The sequence below is a fragment of the Arvicola amphibius genome, chromosome 5, assembly GCF_903992535.2.
Source record: "Arvicola amphibius chromosome 5, mArvAmp1.2, whole genome shotgun sequence".
In the NCBI taxonomy this organism is placed as follows: Eukaryota; Metazoa; Chordata; class Mammalia; order Rodentia; family Cricetidae; genus Arvicola; species Arvicola amphibius.
The window spans coordinates 20,561,335-20,588,325 of NC_052051.1; the positions used below are offsets into that span (position 1 = coordinate 20,561,335).

Here is a 26,991-nt window from a genome sequence, read left to right on the forward strand (position 1 = left end):
TGTGTGTGTTGTGTGTATTGTGTCTGGCATGGAGGAAGAGTGCTGGGAGAAACAGCCAGAACTGTGGAAGATTTGGGGTGCTTTGTGGAAACCTGCTGCAGTAATGGGAGCAGATGCAGAGACCCACAGCCAGACATTATTTGGGGATAAGAGTCTAAATTGGAGGTTTCCAATGGGTTCCTTCCTTTGAAGCTTGGGAAGCCCACAGAAGAAGGGGAGGAAAGACTATAGGAGTCAGAGGGGATGGAGGACACCAGGAGGACATGGCCCTCTGAATTAACTAAGCAGGGCTCATATGGGCTCAGAGAGACTGAAGTGGCAGGCAAGGGGTCTGGGCTAGGTTCTCTGCATATGCTCTAGCTGTTAGCCTGGTGTCTTTGTGGGATACCTAACAGTGGGAGTGAGTGGCTGTGTCTCTGACTCTTGCTTGTGTTTAGAACTCTTTTCCTTCTGTTGGGCTGCCTTGTCCAGTCTGGAGATGAGGGTTTTGGACTTGTCTTATTGTCTCCTGTTTTGTTGTGTTTGGTTGCTATCTTTTCAAGGCATGTTCTTTTTTGAAGAAAAATGAGGGGAGTATATCTTGGGGAGAGGGTAGCTGGGAAGAGTGGAGGGAGGGGAAACTGAGGTCAGGATGTATTGTATGAGAGAAGAATCTCTCCGCAATAAAAAATGTAATATATATATATATATATATATATACACACACACATATACATATATAAAGATATATATACATTTATATATAATAGAAACATATTTAATAGAAAAAGGTCACTTTTCTATTAAAAACTATTTTAAAAGATAAGTGATCATTTAAATAACAAGAAGACACTCTGCAGTGGATTTCCATCAAAATCTGATAACACGTATTACTGCTGCAGCAGGAAGGCCAGAGAGACAAGTGTTCCTATGGGCTCCACAACATAGTTGGGAGGGGCACTCCTAGGGGGTACATCCTACTGTAGGATGCTGTCTTGTTGGATTTAGAGTTTCATGCCCTCACCCTCATTCAACCACAGACTGAAGAAGGATGATTAAAAGAAATCCCACACTAGCTCAGAATTGAGAATAATAGAAGGTTACTTATTTAGGGTAGACTCACAGATCACAATCCTCTGCTGGACCGGGGAACAGCAATTGAATCCCAGTTGGAAAAGAGAGTAGATGTGGCTTTACATTGGCATAAACAGTATAAGAGGCCACGCCCAAGAGGGCGGGTAAATTAAAGGCTACTGGAGATAGGAATTCCTACAGCAACAGACGCCTCTTTTAGGCTCTGTCTCTAAATCCAGTCACCTGGGAGTACTAGGACTTCAGCATGTAAGTTTGGGGGGAGAAGGAGACAAGGCAACAGACAGACAGCAGACAACTTATTTCAGAACAGATGGTAAAAAACACTTGATGCTAACACTAATTAAAGGGGATGCTGTGGTGGTTACAGTACTAGGAATCAAGTTTCAGATCAAAGAACAATCCTAGGGATTAAAAAAAGTAATTTCTTTATTAAAAAAAAGGCCCAGTTACTCAAACGAACATGTACTCTGAAATGTTTTTAACTCCTTGTTGTTGTTATTGTTGTTGTTGTTGTTGTTGTGGGACAGGGCTTCTCTGTGTAGTCCTGGCTGTCCTGGAACTCACTCTTATGGACCAGGCTGGCATCAGAATCCAAATTCAGAGATTCATCTACCTTTGCCCTACAAGTGTTGGGATTAAACGTGTGCACCACCACACCTGATGTAATCTGAAATGTTCAGGCATCTAAAATGATTTCAGAATGCACTAAGTGAAAGCTTCCAGGGATGAAAGGACAAAGGCCAATATCTATGACAGCAATCATGGCTTCATTAACATTTCTAGTAACTGACCAAACCAAAACAGGACCTGTAAGCAATGAAACCACCTCTAGCTACCATTGCAGCAAAGCATCCCAGCCCAGGCAGCAGAAGGCTCTTCAGATACACAAGCAGGACTTGGCAGTTTGACTAATCTAGGCCCTAAACAAGGCTTCATAAATCACGGAGGGTTCAGGCCACACAGAGTGTGCTCTCTCTCAGACCACAGTGTAACTGAAGTACAAGTGAGTAAGGATAGGAATCTGGAAAAGCACCAAGGTTTTGGGAACTTAACAATACACTTCTAGGAACTTCATGAAAAATGAAATCAAAATAGCGCTGCAGTTAGAGGGGCTTACAACAGTACACACATTAGCAAACAACAGAGCCCACCTATGATCAACCTCCAGTTTACCCTTAAAAGTCAAGAACAGCGAATTAGCCCTCCTGAAGTTACCAGAAGGAAAGAAGGATGAAGACCAGAGCAGAAATCACCAAAATTAAATGGAAAAGGGTTAGGGGAAAACTGTTAAACAAAAACTGGTTCTTTGAGATCACTAAAATTGATAACCTCCAGCCACACTGCTCAGAAGGAAAGACAAAAGAGAAAGTCAGCTCCACAAGTTAGCAAGCAAGTTCATCACCAGTAAGTGTTCAGACGTAAGGGAAGGGTGAGAGAAGATTCACACTAAGTAAGTTTGTCAACAGACAAAAGTGACAATTCCTCGAAAGACACAAGGCATTCAATTTACTCAGAAACAGGCCGCTGCAACAAAGAAATCATCATCAGAATTAAAGTGTTTTCAAAAGAGCACTGTGGAAGGGAAAAGGGAGAGGGCAGAACACAAGCCTGCAATGCACACCTGCAAGGAGACCACACTGAGGGCGTAAAGGACTTCTGTAGTGGTCATAATCCTGACAACCACCCAAAGGGCAAAGGATTTGAAGTGACCTGACCAGCAGAGAGATGTGGGGGTCAAAGTGTGCAAACACTGCTCCTCATAAAGAAAAGCAAATTCCGATTGTATGAGACTCTCCCCCCATCTACACACTAGCATAGCCCCACTGAGCTGACCAAATGCCAGGGAGAAACCAGGGCTCCTGGAGCTCACACACTGCCACAGGATTCAAAATGGCATCATTTTGAAAGCAGTCTGGCGGCACCTTAAAAAACCAAGTACACACCAACCACATGACTGAACCACTCAACTTCCCAGTATTGACCCAAGAACAGTGGGAAATATGTCTGCCCGAAGGCTTGCACATGAATGTTCATTTTAGCTCATTCCTAAGGGTTAAAACTAGATATAAACGGACATCAATATGTGAGTCAACAAATGCTCTATTCGTGTGATAAAATACTACTTGGTGGTGAAAAAGGAAGGAACTATTGATAGCAAGGACAAATCTCAAAAAATAAATAAAAAAATAAAACACATTAGGTGAAATTGGTCAGACGCACCGCCACTCCCCACCGAAAGCACATGCTGCATTACTCCATTTAAACTGCGTTCCATAAAATGAAATCTAATATATAATGGCCAGAGAGCAAATCGATCGTTACCTAGAAACAATGAGTCAGAGAGGAGGATTTATGGAGTGCAAGGGCACCAGGAAACACTTGAGTGTGATAAAGAAGGCAGTTGTCATTATGGTGGAGGCATGGGTGTGAAGGGTGGGTCTACACATAGCAATGCTCATCAAATAGACACCTAAACTATACGCAATTTACCCTGGACTGAGGAAGAACTATCAAGTCAGACAGGAGGGCTCAGACAGGTCTGCCACCATTTCCCAGCAGCTAATCTGCTTCTACCACGGCACTCTCTGTTTATGAAGTGGTACAGTCCGGCCTCCAGGGCTGGGGGATAGATTGCTTTGTTCCTGTGAAGCACTTGCCTGGTTCCCAGAGAACAGGTGCAAACTACTGGGCTCCATCTAAGACAGAACACTGATATCTGGCTGGGGGGGGGGGGGGCTGACACAACACACAAACAGGTCCACTGTGTGTATACACAGCTCAGAACACGGATTATCTTCAGCCCCACAACTGCACAGCTGCCCTCCAGGCCTGTGGTGCTCTCTTCTGCCTGACCCTGAGAGACTGGAGGCTAGAGAAGACTCCAGTTCCTGAAACATAGTGAAGGACGAGAATCAAATGCAAAGCGGTCCAGAACTTCACATGTTCTTTAAGAACAAAACAACAGGAGAGCAGAGACAAGAGCAGGGAGGAAACACCAGGGTCCAGGCAGGGTCCTCTCTGCCCACCTAACTGGCCAAGAGCCTTGTTCAGTGGGCCCGCTGAGCTCCACCCTGCAGATGGTGACATCACCCTCGCCATCACATTCTTGAGTAAGGAAAACCTTACTGAAAAATCTCAGAGCCAAAAGCAACCGAACAAGAACAGCGACTCCTGGATGACTGTGTCGCTCTGCTCCTCTTTCTGCCTTTACAGTTAATAACCACGATGGGCTCGCTGGGTTTCTGCTACACAACCCAGGCTGCACTGAACACATCTCTAGGGAGCACGGTGGTCTCCTCTCTTTCTAACTGGAACAGGGCTTACAACAGAAGTAATAAGCCTCATGTCAACATTTTCAAGGAAACTGACAATGTGATTCTTCCTGTCCCACCGGCTTTGCAGTTCTTAAAGAGCCCCGAACTGTTCACATACAAGGACACACTGGAAAAGAGTGCCCGCGGTTGGTGCCAGAAGACGGTTTGGAGCACAGGCTAAAATTAACCCAGATCTATTGGATTCTTCTATTTGTAGCAGCCGTCTCACTAGAGAGAGACATCTGCGGGGACGAAGGAGGAAATAGCAGATCCACCTCATTCAGGGCATCTGGGGCAGTTACAGCACCACCTTCCTGTTCTGCCACATTCCAAATGGTATATAATTCTGTGGACTGGCCCCTGATTCCATCACATTCGTAACAGTACAATAAGCTGCAACTCCTCTGAATCTTATCTCTCCCTCCCTTTTTAAAAAGTATTTTGAGACAGTGTTTCTCTGTGTAGTCCTGGCTATCCTGGAACTCACTCTATAAACCAGGCTGGCCTCAAACTCAGGGTCTCTGCCTCTCAAGTGCCGGGATTAAAGGCATTTGCCACCACATCCAGCTCTGAATTTTTTTTTTCACTATGTAAAATAATACTCAGCTCACATTCCTACCACAATTCTTCTCCTGACCAGTCCACACCTTCTCTGCTCACCAAAGGCCACCCACACCTCTGCTTACCCAAGGCTACCCCCAACACCCTCTCTGACCACCAAAGGCTATCTTACATCTTCTGCCATTGCTCTCAATTCTTAGACCAAGATGGAGGCCAGGCATGGCACACCTCTGTATTCGAGCCACTTCTCCCTTCCTGTTGGTGTCATACTGGGTACTGCCCAGAGCCTCTGCTAACAGCTATGGGACCACATAGGGAATCTGCTTTCTCTTTCTTCCCTTGTGGCTCCTTTAGGATAGGACGGCTGCCCGCTGCTTCTATCACAGCATGAGCCTTACTCTCAAATATGACTGCAACAATCTTTTCTTCTTTTCCAAAATGTCTTCATTTGTTCTTTGGCAGTGAGAGAAGAGCAAAAACACACAAAAATAGCTGCCCCCGCCCCCCATTCTGTCAAGTACTGTGAAACTCAGACAGCACAGGAATGAAGAAAAGACACCTGACCACTCAACTGGCCCCTGGCTAGTAAGGGGAAGAAGACAAAGGCCTGAGAGGTGAAACTGGGTGGAGCGAGAGCCCAGTCCCATCAACATCTGTTGAAGGCTGCCTTGCACCTGGAGCAGAAAGAAGGCAGGAAATGCCACCCAATCTACAGCCCAGGAGGACTCAAGAGATGAAGGTGGACCAGCTGAGGCTCAAGGCCCACAGCGGTCAAAGCTAGGACCTGTGCTGGCTTTATAGGCATAGGCGGAGACTGGAGCTGCCTGCATCTTGGTCTTCTGAACCCCGAGGATCAGTATCACAAACACCCTACAGGCCATTCTGTGCTCTTCATCTTCTAAAAGGGGGCAGGGAAAACCTGGGCTAACCTCTACTTCTGGGAAGAGGAAGGCCATTCACTCCATGGTCTTTAAACAAGTTCCTCTCCTCTCTGAGGTCCGTTAGAAATTCTGCATCAGTGGCATTAAATAGTAAGAACATCCACAGATTCTCTGGACAGATTTTCTGGCTCACACAGAGAAGATGAGTTGAAAGTCAATGTATATCTATTGTTGTATAGGAGAAGAGTGAATCCCTGCTCTCAGAAGCTCACAGCCCAAGCTGGGTTTGATGGTGTATGCCTTAAATCCCAGAACTTGGGAGGCAGAGACAGCCAGATCTCTGTGAGTTCCAGACTTTCCAGGGCTACACAGTTTCAAAAAGAAAAAAAAGCCCACTGTTCAGTTGGAGACATAGATAAACATGCTGGATAGTCAGTGGTATCTGGCACAGAGAACCAAGGGCTCCACTCCACATGCAGAAATGCAGAGGGCAGAAGATCAGGCTGAGAGTGACATGGGCAGAAGAAGGCTGCATAGTGAGAGTCAATCATAAACACCAAGGGTATTATCAGAGGAAATAATGAAATGTTACAGCATCTCAAATAGTCTGGATAAGAGCAGGAGTGAGTGTGTGTGCACAAGTGCACATGTGTGTGCATGAGCATGTATGCCTGTTCATGTGCATAAAGAACTACCTTGCTGGTGATCTTTGCTTATCTATAGTCAGAAATTTAAAACTTTCCTAAGTATATATGTGAAAAACTACTCCTCTTAATAGTTACCACACTTGGTTATATTAATTACTCGGTGTCTGTCTTTCTCACTAGCCTCTTTCTATTCTTCCTTCCTTCCTTCCTTCCTTCCTTGTTTTGCTCTGTTTTTCAAGACAGGATTTCTCTGTATAACCCTGGCTGTTCTGGAGCTCACTCTGTAGACCAGGCTGAACCTCAAACTCTGCCTCTGCCTCCCGAGTTTTGGGATTAAAGGTGCATGCTGCCACCACAACCTAGATGCCTCAAATTTCTTAAAGGCAGGAATCTTGTCTTGCTTGCCATATAGGCCTAGCACTTACATACAGTTCACAAAGCACTTATCAATGTGTCAGCAGCTCTAGAATGGCCCAACTTTATAAAATTTGGTTCCCTTAAAATCCTTGAAAATTTAGCACTATTTCCCTTACTTTCCATAAAAATAAAGAAGAAAATAAAGGTCAGAGACAGAAAATTTACAGCAACTCAACAAATACCCAGAGCTTGTAGACAAGAGGCTTGTGTCCCAAGTCCGTATCACCTCAGCTCCAAAGCCCAACCTCCCACCTACCCCACAGGCTACCCTCTGTGCAAGTCGGCCTCTCCCAGGAGTCTAGAGACTGATGGAATAAAGTGAAAATTCATATCCAGGGGCAATGGAACCACAGAAAGCTTCCTGCCCTTCTAGTGTTCTGGAATCCTAGTTTTGAATGGATTTTCTCTAGACAGAGGACAACTTAAATATAATCGGGAAAATTGTCCTTCCCAGCAAACTTTCCATTTAGAAGTCTGAAGGAGGAAAACAAGGAGAAACAAAGAGCATGGACAAGAGCCAGAAGGGAATGCTGAGTCTGTGGATACTGCTAATTAATTCAAAAGATGGAATCACGGCAACCAGCACTGGAAACAGAGGTGGATCCGAGAGGTGCAGGCTCTGGCTCCGGTCCTTTGGAGCTCTTTAATTAGCCTCCTAGAACCTCAGCATTTCTCTTTGAATATTCCATATTTCTGGTTATTTATTCAGCTCCCCACTGCTACACATTACGGGGCCATATGCTGCAGGAATTCACCACTTCGGGTCTGCACTCAACCATCCACGGACACTGGCAGTTCTAACCAGTAAGAAGCTTAGGGGAAAGTCCCTGTAGGGTGGAGCTTTATGCTTGGCATGCTGTTGCTTGAGAGACAGTGGTCATTTCAATAGAGGACAGGCAACAATCTCAAGAAAGGAAAACCAGAATCAGCTCAACAGTACAGGCCGCTGAGTAATTCCTGTAACTCTCTCTGCACTTTAAAAAACAATCTGTTTTTAAAAGCCAATTTCTCAAAAGAAGATTTTCAGTCAGTCCAAGGTCTAGGATACACTGGATGACAGGTATACCTCAGCCCTCCACAAGCCTTTTACAGAAATGAAATTTCAGAGATACAGATACTGATAAATCCCAAATCATTTAAAACACAAAACTGGTCATTGTGGAGTTTGTCGCGATAATGAAACCACAGAAACGACCTCAGTGTCAACAAGAGAAGAATGCTGTACGGCGCCTGTGTTCCTCAAGGAGTCACTGCATTCTCATGAAGATGAAGTCACAGAATGACAAATACCATGTTAAGTTTTAAAAAAAAAAACTATGAACATTAGGGTGTGACAGAATTAAAATGTCAAAACAAACAAACAAAAACACCCACCAAAATAACAATAAAAATAAAACAAAACCTAGAAGACAATATCCACCCAAAGACAGACTATGCTTGGGGGACAGAGCGGGCATCTTAGCTTCTGACACTTAAAAAATACAGTGTCTAACAACATTCTAACAGAAAACAGACTGAATGTCTACAGTTTAAATTACACTTGATAAATATATGTCAAATCTGTAAGAAATTTTCACCGACATATCTTTGTTCAGAGCTGCCTCTGCACAGAGTAGAGGTTTCAAGATGGCCGACCCTGGCTCAGTCCCGTGCTTCCATGAAAATCAGAACACTGCCCAACATCTCTCAGTTTCAAAAGCTGTCCCTAAGTGGTACTCCACTCTCGTTACCTCCTCAGAAACTCTAGTTTCCTTCTCAGGATCAAACATTCTCCTGACCACATTTCTCAATAAAAGTTATGGAAACAAAGCACTTCCCCTTTTGTTTCCAACTTTAGGATCCTGTGGAGTAACTGAGAGGGTGGAGCAGTATTATCTTTAAAAGAATAGAGCAAAATAAAAGATGCATTGAAGAACCCCAACGTCCTAACCGTCCTCCACGCTCACTCCCCGTGCTTGGGCTCACAGCACATGCACAACTTATTACTGAATGAATAAAAATAAATATTTTGCTCTCAACAGCAGAAATATAGATAGAGAGGTCCATGGAGTATACAGAGAAAACTGAGCGAAGTTTACAGATGAACAAACCTAAGATTAGAACAGTAGTTCTCAAGCTGCGGGTCACAACCGCCAAAGGGGTCGCATATAGATACTTTGCATATCAGATGCTTACATTATGATTCCTAGCAGTAGCAAATTTAATAGTTATGAAGTAGCATCAAAAATAATTTTATGGTTGTGGTTACCACAACATTAAGAACTAACTATTTTAAAGGGTCGCAGCCTTAGGAATGTTGAGAACCACTGGTTTAGAAGGTAATGCTTAACTTTTCCCAAAACCAACAGAACAAAAGAAGGAAGAAAGACATGACCCTTCCAGGCAGCCATATTACCAACTGACCCCAAAACACAAATGATATACATCCTTACCCACCACCCTCATTTCAGAACAGATCAGACACATTTAGAAGACATCCCCAAATGAACATCATTCGGGATGAATGGGAAACTCCAGGACTAAAGGACCACAGCTACACATCCTAAATCCAGGCTAGCAGCGAGGGGCAAACAGACAGGCACCAGGGAAGAGGGAGGCGCACGGACAAGCGGGCCTGGAAGCTAACCTGAGCATGAGGTTCATGAGCTGAAGGCCCTCGCCCTTCAAGAAGCGCTCGCGATTGGAGCTGAGCATCAGGCAGGAGCAGAGCGCATCAAACAGGTTCTCCATCATCTCCTGCTCCTCGGCTGTGCTGGGGTTGTGCCTCTTAAACACCTGCCAGGCAACAAGAGCAGAAAGGAGCCATCAACAAATGCCACTTCACCAGTCACCATCCCCCAATTTCCAAAGTCTGTCTGTTGTGAAAACCCCACCAAGGAAACAGAACTAACTCTACAATGAAGCTCTTGTAGAGTCCCAGTTTGGAGAAACCGAGTTTTCTGATCTGTGGGCACTAAATACATGTATACCAGTTCACATAACACTTAGCTGAGCACTGGGTCCATGAGTGACTGACAGCTTCAAGGAGGCAGATCAACAAAACAAAACAGCACCCCTCAACCCTCTTCCTCTGTGAAATACGACAGAAATGGCCAAGTCTATAAAGGTCACACACAGTGAAATAGAGACAGGGGACACCTCTGAAACCATTTCTGGCAGAGAACCACACATCCTTGCTCCTGCAGAGTCTAACCCACCAGCTTTCCTTTCCTTCTAATGTGTCCACAACACAGAGGAGCCAATCCCATCTCATGTGAAGAGGTGCTTCTTCTCAACAGGGCTGCTGAACCCTCTCATTCTGGAGTAGGGGCTCAAAATCCTGGGAGTGGGGGTTCTGGGCAGTTCTGCATGTTAGAGCTAAGCAAAGGCTGGGAGAGCCTGAGCTGGACAGGTGGTCCCATACATCTACCATCAGTGATTGCACAGGATAAGGCCCAAGCACCTCATGGGGACTAGAAACAGCTTCACACCATAGAGCTCTATTTTTAGGGGGAAGTCCAAGTCACTCTGGGCTGGCCCTGCAGGGAAGCTGTATGCAAACTGCCAGCCCAGACACTCAACACTCTCCAGTCTGTATCCAAATGATCTATTTTCAGTGCTGTTTTGGAATAACACAGATGAGGTTTGTTAGGAGAAATCTTGACGGCATTTCCAGAATGCCAGCAGGATAACATTTCAACTAGATTTACATTTCTTTCATCAAGCAAATGGCAGTTTCTGATTTCTCAGTCCTGCCTGCAGTGCCACAACCATCTCTACTGTCCCCATGACCTCGAGCCCACTGTGCTGGAAGCGGCTCTCCCTGAGCTCATCTGGAGCCTAAATGAGCAGACTCCTTTAGGGGTGAACCAAAGGGGAAGGAAGAGAATGTTGGGAGCAAGACAGATGAACATAACTGGCTCCTTCTGGCCCAGAGACATAGAGGACAGCTCGCTGCCTTTGGGTAAACAGTCAGGAAAGGCTGCACCAAGTTCAGGGTGACACTTGGTCAGAAAGAACCAGTGACTAAGAAAAGGAGGCAAACCTTGTGCCACCAGTGTGACCTCCAGCCTGCCTTGGTGCACATGTGGCTGTTCCTTCCCACGTGCCCAGCTCCACCCACTCGCAGCAGGCCACGGCCCTTCCTGGCTCCCGGGAAGCAGAAAGATTACTCACGGATAACTGCTGCAGAAGCACATCGATCCCATCCAGCTCCCCCAGCAGCTCCCTGTTTTCTAAAAGAAGGAAAATAGAGGAAGAAAAAAAAAAATGAAGCCAACTGTCAGATTTTAAAGCCGTCACCACTGATCCATCAGCCAACAAAATCAATACAGCTTGACAGAGCACAAAAGCTGCACAGAGAGCAAGTGGAGAATCCAGGCGATGCCGAAGGACAAGTTCACCAGCTAGGAGGATCCTAGCGTGGATCCCAGCCCGGCCCTGGCTCTAAGGAGGGAGCTCACCATCATTGTCCTGGAGCAGGATGGCCAGCACTTCACTGCAGTACAGCTTGTTGGCATCGAAGGGCATCTTGGCCTGTAGCAAACAGGAATAAGAAAGCCATTGAGGCATCTTGCTCCCTTTCTAAGGCAAACTGTTCGCCCACTAGAGACGAGGAAGTTAAAGGAAAGGCAGGTTAAGGTAGAACATCACCTTGCTGCTCTCAGAGACTAGACGCAGGTATTCCATAGTATTTGGAGGATGGTCACAGTAGCCCTACACAGCATGTTGAATGTACCCTCCTCCACGGAGCCTACCTTGTGCCCATATTTTAAGTCCAGAGACTGTGCATGCCCAAGGCAAATAAGAGAAAGTTTTGAACTTTTAAGATTAAAACACATGAAATTCCAATTTACAAGTTATAACCACAAAATGAGGCTGTAAACTAGCTGATACATGATCAGAGAGGTTGAGAAGAAAGCAAGTCCTTGTTCAGATTAGCTAAAAATATTTATAACGAAGTAGCTCCTTTTGGAATTTTTTTAATGCTTAAAATTTAATTTGAAACCATAAACCTATCTGCTTGTAGGCCATAATCTGCCTACTATTTAAAAAGGAAACCGCATTAAATATGCAAAAATGTGTTAATATTTTAATACCTAAATTACTACCCACAATTCTTCCCCTGCTGTATGCTCTGCAGCTTGAAGACTCAGAGGGGACATGTCCACTGCAGAGACCGTATTTCATGGCTGTCTACTTACTTCAGCTGCAAGACTTCAACATGGCGCCATCTATGGCACCCTTGGTTAATGGCGCAAGGCTCACTGGAGTTATTTGTGGAGGCCAGCTCCTTGAGAGGCAGGCACACAGACAATGACTTTAGTCAGCACAACCCCTGCTTTGCAGTCAAGGTTTTGACAGGACAAATAATCTCTGTGGCTGCGGAGGGCAGGGCGCGTGCTCACACTGAAGCTAGCACTCCGTCACTCTCGCCATTCACGGGTTGTTTGAACACTGATTTTGTACTTAAGGAAGAAGAGCGGCGGCGTCTAATCAAGCAATAGCCAGAGCCATTTCAATTTTCTGTGCACGTCTTCCTCATCAAGCCAAAGTGCACCCCACAGGGTTTCAGGAGGGCGGCTGCATCTGACCCATCTCGGGTTAAAAGAGCCGTAAGTGCAAGGTCGTACACATGCTGGTTGTATAGTATGCCCCCCTGGCAGGCTGGAGGCCTTATTTTAAGAATCTGTGTAACAATCAGAGCTTAAGTCCAGTTCATGCTATGTCTACCTGAAGAAAAATGGTTTTATAAACTCAAAACAATGCAAAGTCAAGCAGTGGCCATCTCTGTCCAAATCAAGCCTTCTTTAAAAAAAAAAAAAAAATCTTTTACTCAAATGACTTAAGCCTCCAGTGTTGCAATTAGCTTTTAAATAATTCTAATAGCGTCACTTACATGTAGCTTGTTTGTTTGTTTGTTTGTTTGTTTTGAAACAAGGCACCCTAAATGAAGGAAGGCCAATGACCAGGCTTTCTGGGCTTCCATGCCTCTTGTCCTTTAGTGTATTTTATAAACTTCTGTCTCAAGGTTAAGAGGGAATCTTTCTCTTCCTTTCAATAACAATTACTGGGCCCCTGCTATATGTGAGATAAAGTAAGCACCACAGGCAACAGAGGTGATCCTTGTTCTCCGCAACAGAACTTACAGAACTTGCCACTACCTGTGTGCCACAAAGTCTGGCGTTCCCAAGTTGAGCTGAGGTAACTGGGTGGGGGATTGACTTCCCCGCAGGCTATGTGGCGGTGACACCTGACAGCTGTGGGGCACTGCACACTCTAGCTCAAGGCTCCTTTCTTCTAATGACATCATACCTTTTGTTTTATTTTGAGACAGGGTTTCTCTGTGCAGCTTTGGAGCCTGTTCTGGAACTCACTCTGTAGACCAGGCTGGCCTTGAACTTACAGAAATCTGCCTGCCTCTGCTTCTCAAGTGCTGGGATTAAAGGAGTGTGCCATCACTGCCCAGCTATGACATCAAATCTTTGTGAAGCTACGTTTGGTAGTCACTTTATGAAAATCAGTGAAAAGTAGATGAGGAGGAACACTCCATTAGTAGTGACTGGAGCATTTAAGATGAAATCTATGATGCTTTTTCCTGATGTATGAGTGTTTTCCCTTCAAATAGCTATTGAATTGCTAGGATATGGATACACAATAAGCCCTCTGTATCTAACTACCTAATAAACCATCGTAGCAAAAACAAAATTACTGAGACAACAAGAACACCAAGAACCAGTAACAAGATCTATGACCCAAGTAAAGTTCTTCGTCTGTTTCTCCACCTGTAAAGTGGAAATTAAAATAATATTCCTGGGATAGCAGTTAGGGGTACTTGCCACGAAGTCTGACAACCTGATTTTGATCCCTGGACCCACACAGTGGAAGGAGATAAACGGCTTCAGCAAGTTGTCCCCTGACCTCTACATGAAGACTGTGGTGTGCACGTGCACATAAATAAGAAAGCAAACCCTTCTCTGCAGAGTTACTGTGCTAACCACACAGGGTAACAGGAAATCACCTGGGGCACAGTGTGGACTGCAGCTCCTGGCCAGGACTCAGAATGTGTGCGTTAGCATCTCAGCTCTAATTACCACCGTGACAGGCTCTGGGCAATGACTCTGCTCTCTTACCCAAGGTCTCCTACATGGCCATCTCTTCCTTCCAAGGTGCCTACATTAAATGATGTGCGCCGAATGAGCACTCTTAACAAGTGCCCAGTACTGGGTGCCCTACTCTGGTTGTTCAGGAGAGCTCCATCTCCTGCTCCCTGCCACCATAAGCAATCTCCAGTTTACCCAAAGTTTAAAAACACAACCCAAACCAGAATTCTATCACCTTTTCCTTAAAACAGAAGCTCTCTTACTGAGAAATTGGCACAAAGGAGAGATCTAATCAAGAAACCAAAATGTTTAGACATGAGTGCTCCCAGCCCTGAGCTGCAATGTGAAACCAGTCTGAGGCAGCTTGGCAAGAGGAGGCTGCTTTGGAGAGACCCAGGCCCAGCTTACAGGCTCTCCCACCCAACCCTCTTTCATGGGGCTCTCTCCTCACCTGAGAACTGGGACAGCTGCATGCTTTCAGCAGAGCTGTTTATGTGGATTAGAGACACACATGCACGGACCTAAAGAGTATTTCACATGTGCTGGGCAGTTAATACATGAAAGTCAGCCCCAGCCGGGGAAAACACAGAGATGATGGCAGTAATGAAACGGGAAGCTGGGCAGGTGGAAAGGAGAGAGACTAACCCTTCATGTCTAGCCAAAGATAAACCGCACCAAGGAAACAACTTCTGTTTGAATCTCAGCCAGAGATTCCACGATATAAACTGCCAAATATTAAGATATTTCATCAGAACAAGGAAGCAGGAGAGTCCAATGGGCAAGTACCATCTCTTGAATATTACAGTAAACCAGGGGGACTTGGAGCTGGCAGAGTTTCTCCATCGAGGAGCCTGGCGATCCTAAGTCCTCCAGCGGTCAGAGGAAGTGCAGAGTCGAGCATAGGTTTGTACTCACGGACGAGCCCTGAATAAAATTAAACTTCTCCCTGTGAGTTGCTGCTGCTTTTTTGCAAAGTAGAAAACAATTATGCTACCACCCGCGGCCAGAGGCTGGAGTTATATCTGCAGTTCACCTGAACATGGTGGGGGTGGGGTTCAGCCACATTGCTAGTCCCTTACAACTGTCAAAGCAACCTCTGGTCACCTGGGGCCACGGAGCTTGCGTCAGCCAGCTGCGTTGGCCACTTAACTTGACCAGTTGTGAATGATTAGCTTGTGCTGAATGTGGCAATGGTTCCTAGGGTGTTGATTTAACTGGAAACTCAGGGGGAACTCTAACTTCACTCTTTAGAAAGCTTCTGGTTTGGGTGTTATTTTCAATAGTACACGGTATTCTAACACTTGCAGAGCCCATGTAAAAACCGATGCAGTGTTACTGCCATAGACACTTACAGCTCACTCGCTAATCCACCTTATACCATTCTCTGCAATGGGTCCCATCCACCTTAGGACAAATTAGAGAGGGTCCATTTGGTGGATGAAAAAAACACCATGCTGCTAGGCTATCAGCACAAAGTGGCACAATCTGCATCTAACATGCCTGCCACCACTGCCCCTCAGTGAGAATTACTGAAGGATCCCTAAATAAATATGGATCATCAGCCAAAATGGAGGGTTTAATCCAACAAGGATTCTAGAATTTCAGCTCTGAGATTTTTCCCATCCATCAACCTAGCTTTAAAGATTAAGTATAGCTGGGGGAATCTAAAAATCTGTAAGGAACTGTAAAAGAAAAGACTGAGGGAGATGGGAGAGAAGGCCAGGCCTGGGGTTTCTATTTAGGACATCTGAGGTAAGGAAGTCAGCTGGGTGATGAGATCACCTTTACTTTCCAGATGAAGAAAAGGTGTCCCACCATGTGTGGCACAATTGTGGATGAATGCTGGAATCCAGACCTGCTAGCAGGAGAAATCCAATAGGGGCTGATTTTCAGAAACCAGAATTGTGGATGGGCTTGAGGCACAGCAGTACCACGGGAGGCCATGAGACACTTCTGGAGGTGTGGGTTAAACCCAGCTCCAGCTCCACCAGGGTTGGTTTGGGCAAGACACTTAGTATCTGGAGGTCTTGACTTTTAACTACATATCCACAATATAGCTTACAAACTTCCTTTCAAGTCTAAGAACGACGCGGGCTATGAAAGAGTAGGGACTCAAGCTGTCTCACACTGTTTATGTATATTTAAAAATACAGAGGAGGAAAGGTACTGTGTCTGCAGAGCCAGGGACATAAGCAAGACAGAGACTGACATTTTTAGTACAAAGGATAAGCAAAGGAGCTATGCAACAGGTAACAAGACGAATGCTTCAGACTGAGGACTGAAAAGGCCAGACTAAGCCATAAGCGGCCTTAGGCAGGCAGGAAGGTGGCCTCTGAAGCAGAGGAGCGTGCATCACGGCAGGTCAATGGACAGCCACTGAAAACGAAACAGCTTTCCCGTTGTAGCAGTCTGGAGGATAAGGATGGAAAAGAGGCTTCACTTTCTAGAGCCCAGCAGATCTTAGCGAGGGGCATACACTAAAATCACACAAGGAACATTTCTAGAATACTAACAGTGGAACCTGAGATGGAGGATGTGCTGGCTAGTTTGTGTCAAGTTGATACAAAGTAGTCATTGAGAGGAGAAAGCCTCAGATGAGAAAAAGCCTCCATAAGACCAGGCTATAAGTAAGTCTGCAGGATAGTTTCTTTATTGGTGATTGATGGGGAGAGTCCAGCCCATTGTGGGTGGTGCCACCCCTGGACTGGTGGTCTGGGTTCTATAAGAAAGCAGGCTGAGCAAGCTGTGAAGAGAAAGTCAGTCAGCAGCACCCCTCCATGTCCTCTGCATCAGTTCCTGCCTCCAGTTTTCCTGCTGTTGAGTCCTAACCTGACTTCCTCCAGTGATGGACTACAACGTGGAGGTATAATCCACCCTTCCCTCCAAGTTGCTTTTGGTCATGGTGTTTCATCCCAGCAACAGTAACCTAACTAGGACAGTAGAGCTGGGCTGTGTCCAGGGGATATGGTTTTTAAAGCTGTACTGTGATCTCAACACAGCCTCTGCTGAAGGCCCTGGCGCTCTCATATCAGTCTTCAGTCACCTCATATCACCAAAGAAAACAGGCCAGACAAGTGAAGCACCACTGGCTGTAGCCACAAGCTCCCAAGGGAAGGCAGGCTCCGGGTGTAGCCCAGCTAGGGCTGTTTCCAAGGCTGATTCTGGTGAAGAATACAACATGCACCACTGTCTTGGGCTGGGGAATCAGAATGAAGCCTCTTCAGAATTCATGGCTTCTTGCTGGCCTCACCCTTCAGCCTGGCTTGCTTTTGTGAGCATTCCAAATGTTGCACCCAGCACAGGGCTTTTCTAAGGGGACTTGCTTCCCAGTAAAATAACCACATAGCAATTTAATGTTTAAATACCGGAAACCTTGAAAATGGTTTTAGATAGCAACAAGGCTATTCCTGTCCTGAGGATTATACAAATTTCTATGCCCTAAGGCAAAACTCAATAATAGCTTGCTAAAACAGCAAAAGGTGTTCAGACTAAACACCCAAAGGTCTCAATTTCTCTTCCTATATAACCAATTCCAGAAAAAGGAAGAATGAGCAAGAAAGAAAGAGACAGAGGAACGGAGACAAAGAGAAAGAGACAGAGACAGAGAGAGTGAGAGAGAACAAGAGAGAGAACGTTATTATGTAAGTTTGAACATACTTCAAAAGACAGAGGAATTTTAAAGAATGATCCTTAAATTTATTATTAAGTCCCAAGGAACTGAAAAAACTTGTCCTGACTTCACAGAAAAAAACACTGTTAGATTATTTTGTGTGTTTTAGGGTTGGGACCATAAATTCCATCAGCGACCAAGGGTCCCGCTATCCATCCCACCCCACCCCACCCCATCCCATTGCATCAGTTCTGATTCTCCTCTCCTCCGCCACTCATTCCCTGAGTGTTTCAAAGGCTTAGAAGAGGGGAACACATACTGAATACTAAGGAAGTAGGTGGGAAAGGAACTTTACAAGGATTAAGTGCAGTTTGAAGCCAAAGAACATCCAGACTCAGAAGTCCAAAGGGAAATGCAAAGACGACAGTGTATGAATTAGCTATCTGCTGGATACAGGCTGAAGTGGGAGGAGGAAAAGGCTTGCAGGGGGCTCAGTGCATTGGGCCCTTCCTGGCAAATGTGCCTATCTCCACTGATAGGACCAGCAGGCCTTAGTGTCCTTTGATAGGCATGTGTGGTCTACACTGCAGGTTAATGGGAACCAATGGTTATGTGAGGAAGGCTAGAGAAGACCTAGACTGTCAGGGCAGAACCTTCCCCTTAGCCCTGCCAAGACAAGGAGAAGGAGCCTGACCTGACACATCCCAGACTTTCTGGATAAGCCATGATCACTTCAACAATCACTCCTCCCTAAGTGTTCCTTCTTACCTTGCTAGCTGAGGACCACCACAGTAGCATATAAGCTGCTGCCTCAAGCTAATAGCTTTGCCCTCCTTTTCTCATTTATTCTACGGGATAGCACTAATTGTTAAAAAAAAAAAAAAAAAAAAAAAAAAAAAAAGTGGTGACACCATGCTAAGAAACAGAATGAACCCAATAGACATGAGAACAAAGGATACAAATGTGAAGCTAAAAAAATGTATACGGATAGCTATATCATTGTTTTGAGGCAGGTTCATATAGCCCAGGCTGGCCTGCAACCTGCTATGTAGAAGATGACTTTGAACTCCTGACTTTGCCTGCACCTCCCATGTGCCCCCATTAAAGATGTGTACAGTCTCGTTACCCACTGAACTACTACCCTGAGCCCATGAATGGCTATTAAAGAGCCAGAGACAATATACGTGTTCTTTGACTTTAAAATCAAAATTAAAGCATCATAGCATCAGTTTTCACTTATAAGTGTAAAAAGAACCTTAAGTTTGATAATGTCTGATGTTGTAAGAGAGCAGCAAGGAACCTTCTCACAGCAGTGGGACACTCTTGACAGGTGACAACTTAGCGACAGCTATCTCAATTGCTATGCAGATACCCTTTGGCCTGGGGTCTATCACGCAGATAAGCCGAGATCAGTGCATCAGAATAGTGTTTGGCTGTGATACTCACCGCAAACTGCTTACAACAGGCAACACTTGGGAATGGAAGTTTTAAATTAGAATTGAGAGCTAAGGTTGGGATGCAGCTCAGCTGTTGGGATGCTGCCGAGCATGCACAAGGCCCTGGGCTCAGCCCCCACTGCAGAGATTGGGCAGGGTGGCCTATAATCCCAGCACTTAGAAAGTAGAGGCAAGATTAGAAATTCAAAGTCTCCTGAGTTGCGGGCCAGCCTGGGCTCCACGAATCCCTATCTTTAAAATAGAATAATTTGGTATGTTTGTCCAGCGGAACACTGGGCATTCATTATTAGTTCAGTGAAATAACAATTTGCATAAGGAAACATTAAATAATTCTTTTAAGGTTACTGTACAGAAAATTACTGAAAGAATATATACAATAGATGGTTTTAAGAAACAGAACTCAAAAAAAAATCTTTTAAAAAGGGGGGAAGGGGAAGATAAGCAACAAAAAGGGGACCAGAAGCTTCCCAGACTAGACCATATGGCCAGGGGCTGCCAAGCTCCATCAACACCCTGGCCCCAGTCACACCAGGAGCCTAGACGTGTGAGTAGCAGTGCCACCACCCCCCTTACCTTCAGCCTCTTCAACAGCCACTGCAGGAGCCCCTGCTGGGCAGCCTCTGTGCACATCTCCGGCCGGAACTCTGCCATGTTTTCCACAATAGCTGGAAGAGAGACACCAGTCACTGGGGAGGGCATCTCTGCTTCCACCTGCAGCAGGCTTGCTTCCCGCGGCAGGCATTTTCTTCTTCTTCCCACTTCCCTGCGTTTCTCCCAGCCAGATGCTGTGTCACTTTTACATTAACCAGGGAGTTGCTATGTTTTTTTTTTCTTCAAGTTATGTTACAAGTAAAAGTCATAACTGAATGGAATTCACAGAAGGGATGAGGGACAGGTTTTTATGCTAATAGAGCAATTCTGGAGCAGAGTGTGAGGAGGGGTGGAGAGTGGCCTAGCAAGGCCCACTTAGTCCCAGAGGTCTGCAGCCAGTCACGGATAGGGCAGAACCCCATCCCCACCCCCACCCCACCTCACCCCCCCACCCCTCACCCCCCGGGGCAAGGCAGTCTCTGCCTTTCTAACTTCTCCATTCTAGTTCTCTACCACCCCCCCCCCCCAAAATCATGTGGAAACCAGGACACTGTCAGGGAGGTGAGCATGATCTTCTTAATTGAACAAAATAATGTGTGCAAAGGGGAAAGGCCATGCCGGCAGAGGTAGCTGCTAAGTTCCTGGAAGCAAGTAATTGGTCCTGCTATCTTCTACGATAGTCAAAGTGTGACTTAATGGGAAAATTAAAAATTAGGAGGCAAGGGGGAAAATGCTATTACATGATATGATATCAAGAAGAAGGGCATCTAAAAATGACTACTGTCCTTACCAATCCAATGCTTTCCTTCCCCTCAGGGCCCCTTTGCTTCCTATCTTAGAGTGAACTGGCCACTCTTACTGCTCTGTGTTCCCTAAAGAAACCAGTCTCACCCCTTGCTCTTTCACCTAAGTCAGACTCCTCAAGGGCCAGTGAAGGAACAGGGGGCGTTCAACGAGGGAGGGGACACAATGCTGTAAGAGTGAGCAGCATAGAGACACAAGAGATGAAAGAGTCTCAATCAACTCATTCGTTCTGTCTTGTTCTGCTTATACTCCACATGGCCTCCTGTTGCCCACAGGAAACAAAATCACACTTCCTACTATGGTTCACAGGATCTTCCAAACTCTGGACAGATTTATTCCTCCAGTCCCAAGGCCACAACCCCACTTCCTGCTCTCATTTTCCAGAAGCACAGTTTCAACTTAGCAAAAGATACTCCTGACCCAAGACAGCTCCACTCATCCTCCACTGGCAAGGGGTGCCTAACTTCTTAGTCAGCCCCAGTCAGCTCCCTGCAACAATCTGAGGCCCTTCCTCCCAGTCCCCATGATGCTTTTTACTGACTCTAATTACAGCTCTTGTCACCAGCACTCTTTCCTCTCTGGTCTGGACCTGCCCATCAGACCGCCTTGCATTAGCCATGTCTAACTCATCCTGATCATTCTAGCTCCCAGCACCATGCCTGACAAACACTGGGCACCCGAGGAGGGGGCAGGGATGAGGATGAGCACTGTGGTAGACGCCTATGTGGAAACCACGGGTCTTCCAGACCCGTGCTTTGCCCATCACACCAGGGCCTTTTAAGCCAGCTAAGACTTTTGATAAGCTTTCAATGTTGCAAAATCCAGCATTAGGCTAACAGATGGCAATGCCAAACTCTGCCTCTACACTACAGCCAGCCCCCAACCACAGGCTGTTGTTCGCCTCTCTTACTCCCTGGGTGCCCATCTTCCCTCTTCTTTACAATAATCCACACTGAAGAGTCTAGAACTACAAGGGAAATCTGTGGTAAACACAGAGGAGCCAGGAGGGAAACTAATCTCATCGACATTCCTGCTTCCACTCAGCCTCCTTCACTTCTGGAGCTCTGCTCGCAGAGACACCACAGCTGGTTCACACGACAGTGGCCGGTGACAAAGCAGCGTGCTCAAAGGCACAATTCTAAATAGGCTACCAGCTCAGCAAGTTTGCAAAAGGAGAAACTGGAGAGATTTGAGGGAAAAGGGAAAGAAAGAGACTGTAGAGGAACCCGCTGACGTGAACAAGACACAGGGGCGGTACTTCAACTCATTTAATAAAGTCGTGTGGCTGAAGAAAACCAGGAAACATTAGCTCCCCAGGGCCAATGCCTGTCCTGGAATGTCCACAGTCCTGCCGACATTGCAGCTCCACTGAAGGAAGGTGGGAGAAGCCAATACAAAATCACCAACAAATGAAAGCCTACGCTTCCTGGGGCAGGGCTAGGGCCCGCAAGGATTTCATCTTAACTTCTGGAGGTAAAGGCTTTGATAAAGAGATAGTTGCGTGGTTAAGAACTCATATGGCTCTTGCAGAAGATCCGGGTTTGGTTCCTAGCACCCACACCAGGTGGCTCACAACCACTTATAACTCCAGCAGACGGGATCAAAGAAGGATTTTTCTGGCCTCCATGAGGATATGCAAATTCTCCCCAACATACATTTACACATAATTAAAACACAGAAAAATCTTGGAATGAAGTTTAGGAGCCAGCATGTTTCCTCTTGGAAGGGTAGCTGCTTAGTGGATTTCAGCTTTGATTGCCTATTTGCCAAACCAAAGCTGGAGTTATATGAAACGAGCACACACACACTTCTGAAAACACACTTTTGGAGCACGGGGGAGGAAAAACAAAAAACTCTTGGTGATTGGCTTATAGAAAAGGGAAGCAAATAGCATGGCCTAGCTTAGATGCCGACCCTCACCTAGGGTGTTGTGGACGCCATCAGCCTCCTCCCTCACGGACTCGTCCAGGCGCTCCAGGTTCTGCACCAAGAGCGCTACCACCTGCCCGTCCACCTGCAGAACAGAGACGCAAAGGAAGAGAAGGATGCATCACAAATCAGTCCCACACGTTCCGTTCCACTGTCACGGCTCTGCAGAACTGGCAGTCTGCAGTGCTCTCTCTGAGGTACTCTGTGGCAAGGAAGTGGTAACACTGTTATTCCAATAAGGTGGGCAAACCAGAGTTGAAGGAGGCAAAGGAAAATTCAAAGGTTACAAAGTTGGTGAAACACAAGGTTTTCTTTCATGTTCATTCTACCATTCCACCTCCCCAAATCTCTGCCTCACATGGCGCTAACAGTGCATGAGGCATTTGGGCGTAAAAGCATACTTTTAGACGCTGGAGCTGTGGGGTAGGAGGGGGTGCCACTTACAACTGGCTGACCTCAGAATTCTGTGCTCAACTCCAACATTCTAACTTTACATGCTAAACTTATAAAAATCATTAGTTCTGCCGGGCGGTGGTGGCGCACGCCTTTAATCCCAGCACTCGGGAGGCAGAGGCAGGCGGATCTCTGAGTTCGAGGCCAGCCTGGTCTACAAGAGCTAGTTCCAGGACAGGCTCTAGAAACTACAGGGAAACCCTGTCTCGAAAAACCAAAAAAAAAAAAAAAAAAAATCATTAGTTCTGTCTGAAGAATTTCTAGCTCCCTCTTAAAAAAATAACAATAACATGTCCAAGTGTCTTATGTCGAGACTACATGTAACATATAAATTATTGTGTATCTTATTTGATTCACACCTTTTGATGCAGGTAGGAAATCTGGAGTAGCTATATCATACAACCAGTAGTGCACAGCTGCCAAGGAGTGACAGCAGAGCCAGGCTTCCTTATATGACCACCTGCACAACATGGGTCCTGTGTGACTGCCTATGGGTGACCCCAGGGCAGGCAGGCAGGCGGGCAGGCAGGCAGGCAGGCAGGCAGGCGGGCAGGAAGGACTGACCCACTTCTCTCTTCTTGGAAAGTGACTGTCCAGCTAAGACAGCTGCAATCAGACATTCAGGAAGTCATGCCTGCCGTATACAGTATCCCCCTTCCCAATGCCTTGCTTGCCTTATGTAGGAAATGAGGATAAAGAAGAATTCTGTAGCAATCTCAGGAAAATGTGGGGCACTATTCTTGGTTAAAGAAATGACTCAAGATGAGGAGCAAATTTGCATTTAGCTCTATACCCAATCCATGCCTAATCATCCACTAGTCACCCCACTGGCAAAGAAAAAGCCAAGTTCTTTGACAGCAAACCCCTCACCTCGTGCACCCTGGCAAACTTCAAGGTCTTGAACAACTGTGCTTATAGCAGATGCCTGATTTACCTTACCTCATCAAAACAAACTGATACACACACACTGTGTGCACCAAGATGGGCTTACAGATAGTATTCCATCTGCCCTAGCATATAGCTCACAACTCTCACAGAGACACAGCAAAGGTTCAGAGAGGTTAGGCAGCCTGGCCAGAGTCGCAAAGCTTGGTAGCAGAAGTGATCAACTCAGTTACTTTGGTGAGAACAGAAAGGGAGAGAGAAAGAAAGAAAAGCAGTGAACACATTGTCACCAATACTTCCTGAGCCTTTGTGTGGAAAGCTGGCACTTGCCAGATGGTGGTGGCTCACGCCTTTAATTCCAGCACTCAGGAGGCAGAGGCAGGTGGATCTCTGTGAGTGTGATGTCAGCCTGGTCTACAGAGTGGGGTCCAGGACAGCCAGGGCTACACAGAGAAATGCTGTCTTGAAATACACCCGCCCCCTAAAAAGAAAACAGACCTGGTTCAACAAAGACTAGGATGGCAGAAATGACAAAAGCGACAGATGCCAATAAGGCCTCTTTGTTCCTTCTGGGTGAGACTCGGGGACAATGTGTAGACATGGTGAAAACCTGAAATTATTGACCTGTCTGCACACCCAATCACAGTGAATGGAGCTTTCTAAGCTCTCGGCTGTGCCTTAGAGGAAGGAACAGGGAGGGAACCCATTGGAGGGAACCTGGAGCCAGACTGGGAGGGCTGCAAGCACAGAAAGAGCCACCTTCCCTGTTCTGTCAAGAGACTTGCAATCTTGTTCTAGTCTCATAGCCAACAAGAACATAAAGTATCTCCTTTAATAAACTGAAAATTTTGTGCACGGGGAAGGAAACAGAAAACACCTGGGGGGGTGACACAGACCATGTCACAACTTGTTTTGTTCCTAACCCACTCTGACTGGCATAATCTCCTCCAATCCTGAAGTGGCGGACATGACAGCTCTGCTGGGCAGCAGGCGGCTTGTCACTCCTCCAGGCTGCATCGCAGCAGCTCCTGCTGCCAATGGCCACTTCATCTGCATTATCTGTCTCTTTCCTTGACTCTTAGTTATGCTTCCCATCTCTGCTGTCTGGAAGCTGGCGGAGATGGTGGCGGTGAGCATCGCACTTAGATCCTAGAGCCGAATGGATATGGATAGTGTGTGTCTGGCTGGAGGAAAGTCTTTATTCTTGTTACAGAAATCTAACTTCTAACAGGCAGACTTTTTAAGCTTGCAAAGTGTGAAACTCAATGTTTAGCTGGGTTAGATGCAATTTTATCTGATTGCAGGCGGGCCAAAAGCAGTCAAAATACGTTTAGCTCAGAAACTCCTTAGAAGAGTATTTGTATTATGCATGGCTCTGGAGTCGTCTAGTAAGAAGTGCAAATTAGCATTCTGTCTACTTCCTCCAGCCCCCAGGCCTACATTCAATTTTCTGGACCTGTGACCAAATCTGAAACTAAAAACAAATCCTGCTCGGGGATTAAAGTAGCAGCCAGAGCAACACTGGCCTTGGAAATGAGGACTATCTAAGGCCTGGCATTTTCTGATGAGTGTCCGGTTATTTCTGCTTGTTAGCAGGTCCCCAACAGCAGGGCTCACTCTGACAAAGTTCGAGGGCATGATCTGACATCTTTTTCCACTTGACCAAAGAGGAAGGATATAATACAAGAGGAGGAAATAAGGAACCAGACAGATGAGAGGGGCTTAAGAGGATTCCTTCTCTACCTGGCCCACTCTACAACACTCAAGAGCCAGATTGGAGTTCTTCCGCCCACTACGAGTTTCAGAAATGTCATGCTTAAAAAAAATAAATAAATAACCCCCAAACATGTGGAATCTTGATCAAATAAGTTTTGAATGTTATAATGCTAAAAGCAGGCCTATTGTCACCTCTTGAGACCTGGGCCTCCACTCCTGCCCTCCCCCCCGTCCCTACCCACAGCTGCCCGTGCGGCTCTTCTAAACATCTAGGCAGACATTGCCAATTCCCTGTCTACCGTCTGTCCATGCAATCTCAGTGCTAAGGACCCAGAACTGCTCCCCACACCTGGGTGCACCCTATCAGGTGGGCCCTCTCATGCTCTCCCTACTCCAACCTCATTCTTGCCTTAGCCTCCACCCTGTCCTATCCTGTTCTTGGTCATTTTGAATGTCTGGCTTCTTCCTGTACCCAGAACTCAGGAGCACCTGATATACTCTGACCCGCAGGTACTCAACATTACCCCATTCCATTTTAATTCCCTCAGTGACCGTGATGCACGGTGGGTGATTTACCTGCTTCCCTATTTGTGTCTCACCCGCCGAAACCAGAGATCCCATCAGTCTCACTCAGAGCTACAACTATCCAGTTTCTAGCATCAAGAGCCAAGTCAGCACGCAGTGTGGACCAAGAGAATGGAGAACAGACCCTGCCTTCTTGATATCCTGCTCTCCACCTTCATTACTGGTTTGCTTTTCTTTTAAATGAAACCTCCATCTTTGGATGTCTTATTTAGACCTGCATCATCCAAATACTTAATTACTCAAAATGCTTTCTGCAACATTTTTTGAACTGAAAAATGTTTAAGTTCAACAAACATCCACAAATGTGTCACTGCGTGGCAGATGATGCTCGTCACCATCCCCTGACATTTATAAGTGCTAGATCTTTACCAGTCCTGGAACATGGCCAGCAAGTAGTGGATGTTCTAAAGATCATTAAATGATGCAGACTCTTCACGTCTACACTGTGACAGACACAATTGCTACTTCTACTTTGCAGACAAAACACAGCGTGAAAGAATAGGCCATTTGCCCAGGGCACGCAGTGAGTGGCAGAGCTGCAGCCTTGACCAGTGTGGTTACAATTTGGAAAGGAAACTGGTCCACAGACGCTATAATCCAATGGGGCGAGTTCCCAGGGACACAGACTCCGCTGAGAAGAGAAAAGCTGAGCTGGAGGAGGCTTGCGGGATGAAGTGAAAGGTCCCAGAAAGCCCAGGGAGGCACTCACTGCAGGCCATGGCTGTCTGGTCGCTGCACTGAGAAAACACATGTCTGCGGAGGGGTGAGCCAAGGAGTTCTCACCAATGCAATAAACCTCACATCTATGATCTCCAGAGAAGTCCATCTTCCAGGCTCCTAAATTGATTTGTTCCAAAGCACAAATACTCCCTTTGTGTATACAGAACAGCAATGAATGTGATCCAAAATTTAAAACCCCAAAGATTCCCAACAACGCCAGGACAGCACTTTGTTCACAAATGTGCTACTCTATTGCTGGGGACTT

The 26,991-nt window shown here is 46.1% G+C and overlaps 1 protein-coding gene across 1 annotated transcript in view; it reads right to left on the reverse strand.

Annotated features, from left to right (window-relative positions):
* Ctnnbl1 (catenin beta like 1) overlaps positions 1-26,991 on the reverse strand; it is a 162,901-nt gene that overhangs the window by 71,543 nt on the left and 64,367 nt on the right. Inside the window, exons 6-10 of the mRNA XM_038330304.1 lie at positions 22,359-22,452; positions 19,617-19,708; positions 11,337-11,409; positions 11,050-11,108; positions 9,521-9,669 (exon numbers count right to left, since the gene is read on the reverse strand). Coding sequence (XP_038186232.1) covers positions 9,521-9,669; positions 11,050-11,108; positions 11,337-11,409; positions 19,617-19,708; positions 22,359-22,452 — 467 coding nt within the window. The remainder of the gene's footprint in view (positions 1-9,520; positions 9,670-11,049; positions 11,109-11,336; positions 11,410-19,616; positions 19,709-22,358; positions 22,453-26,991) is intronic.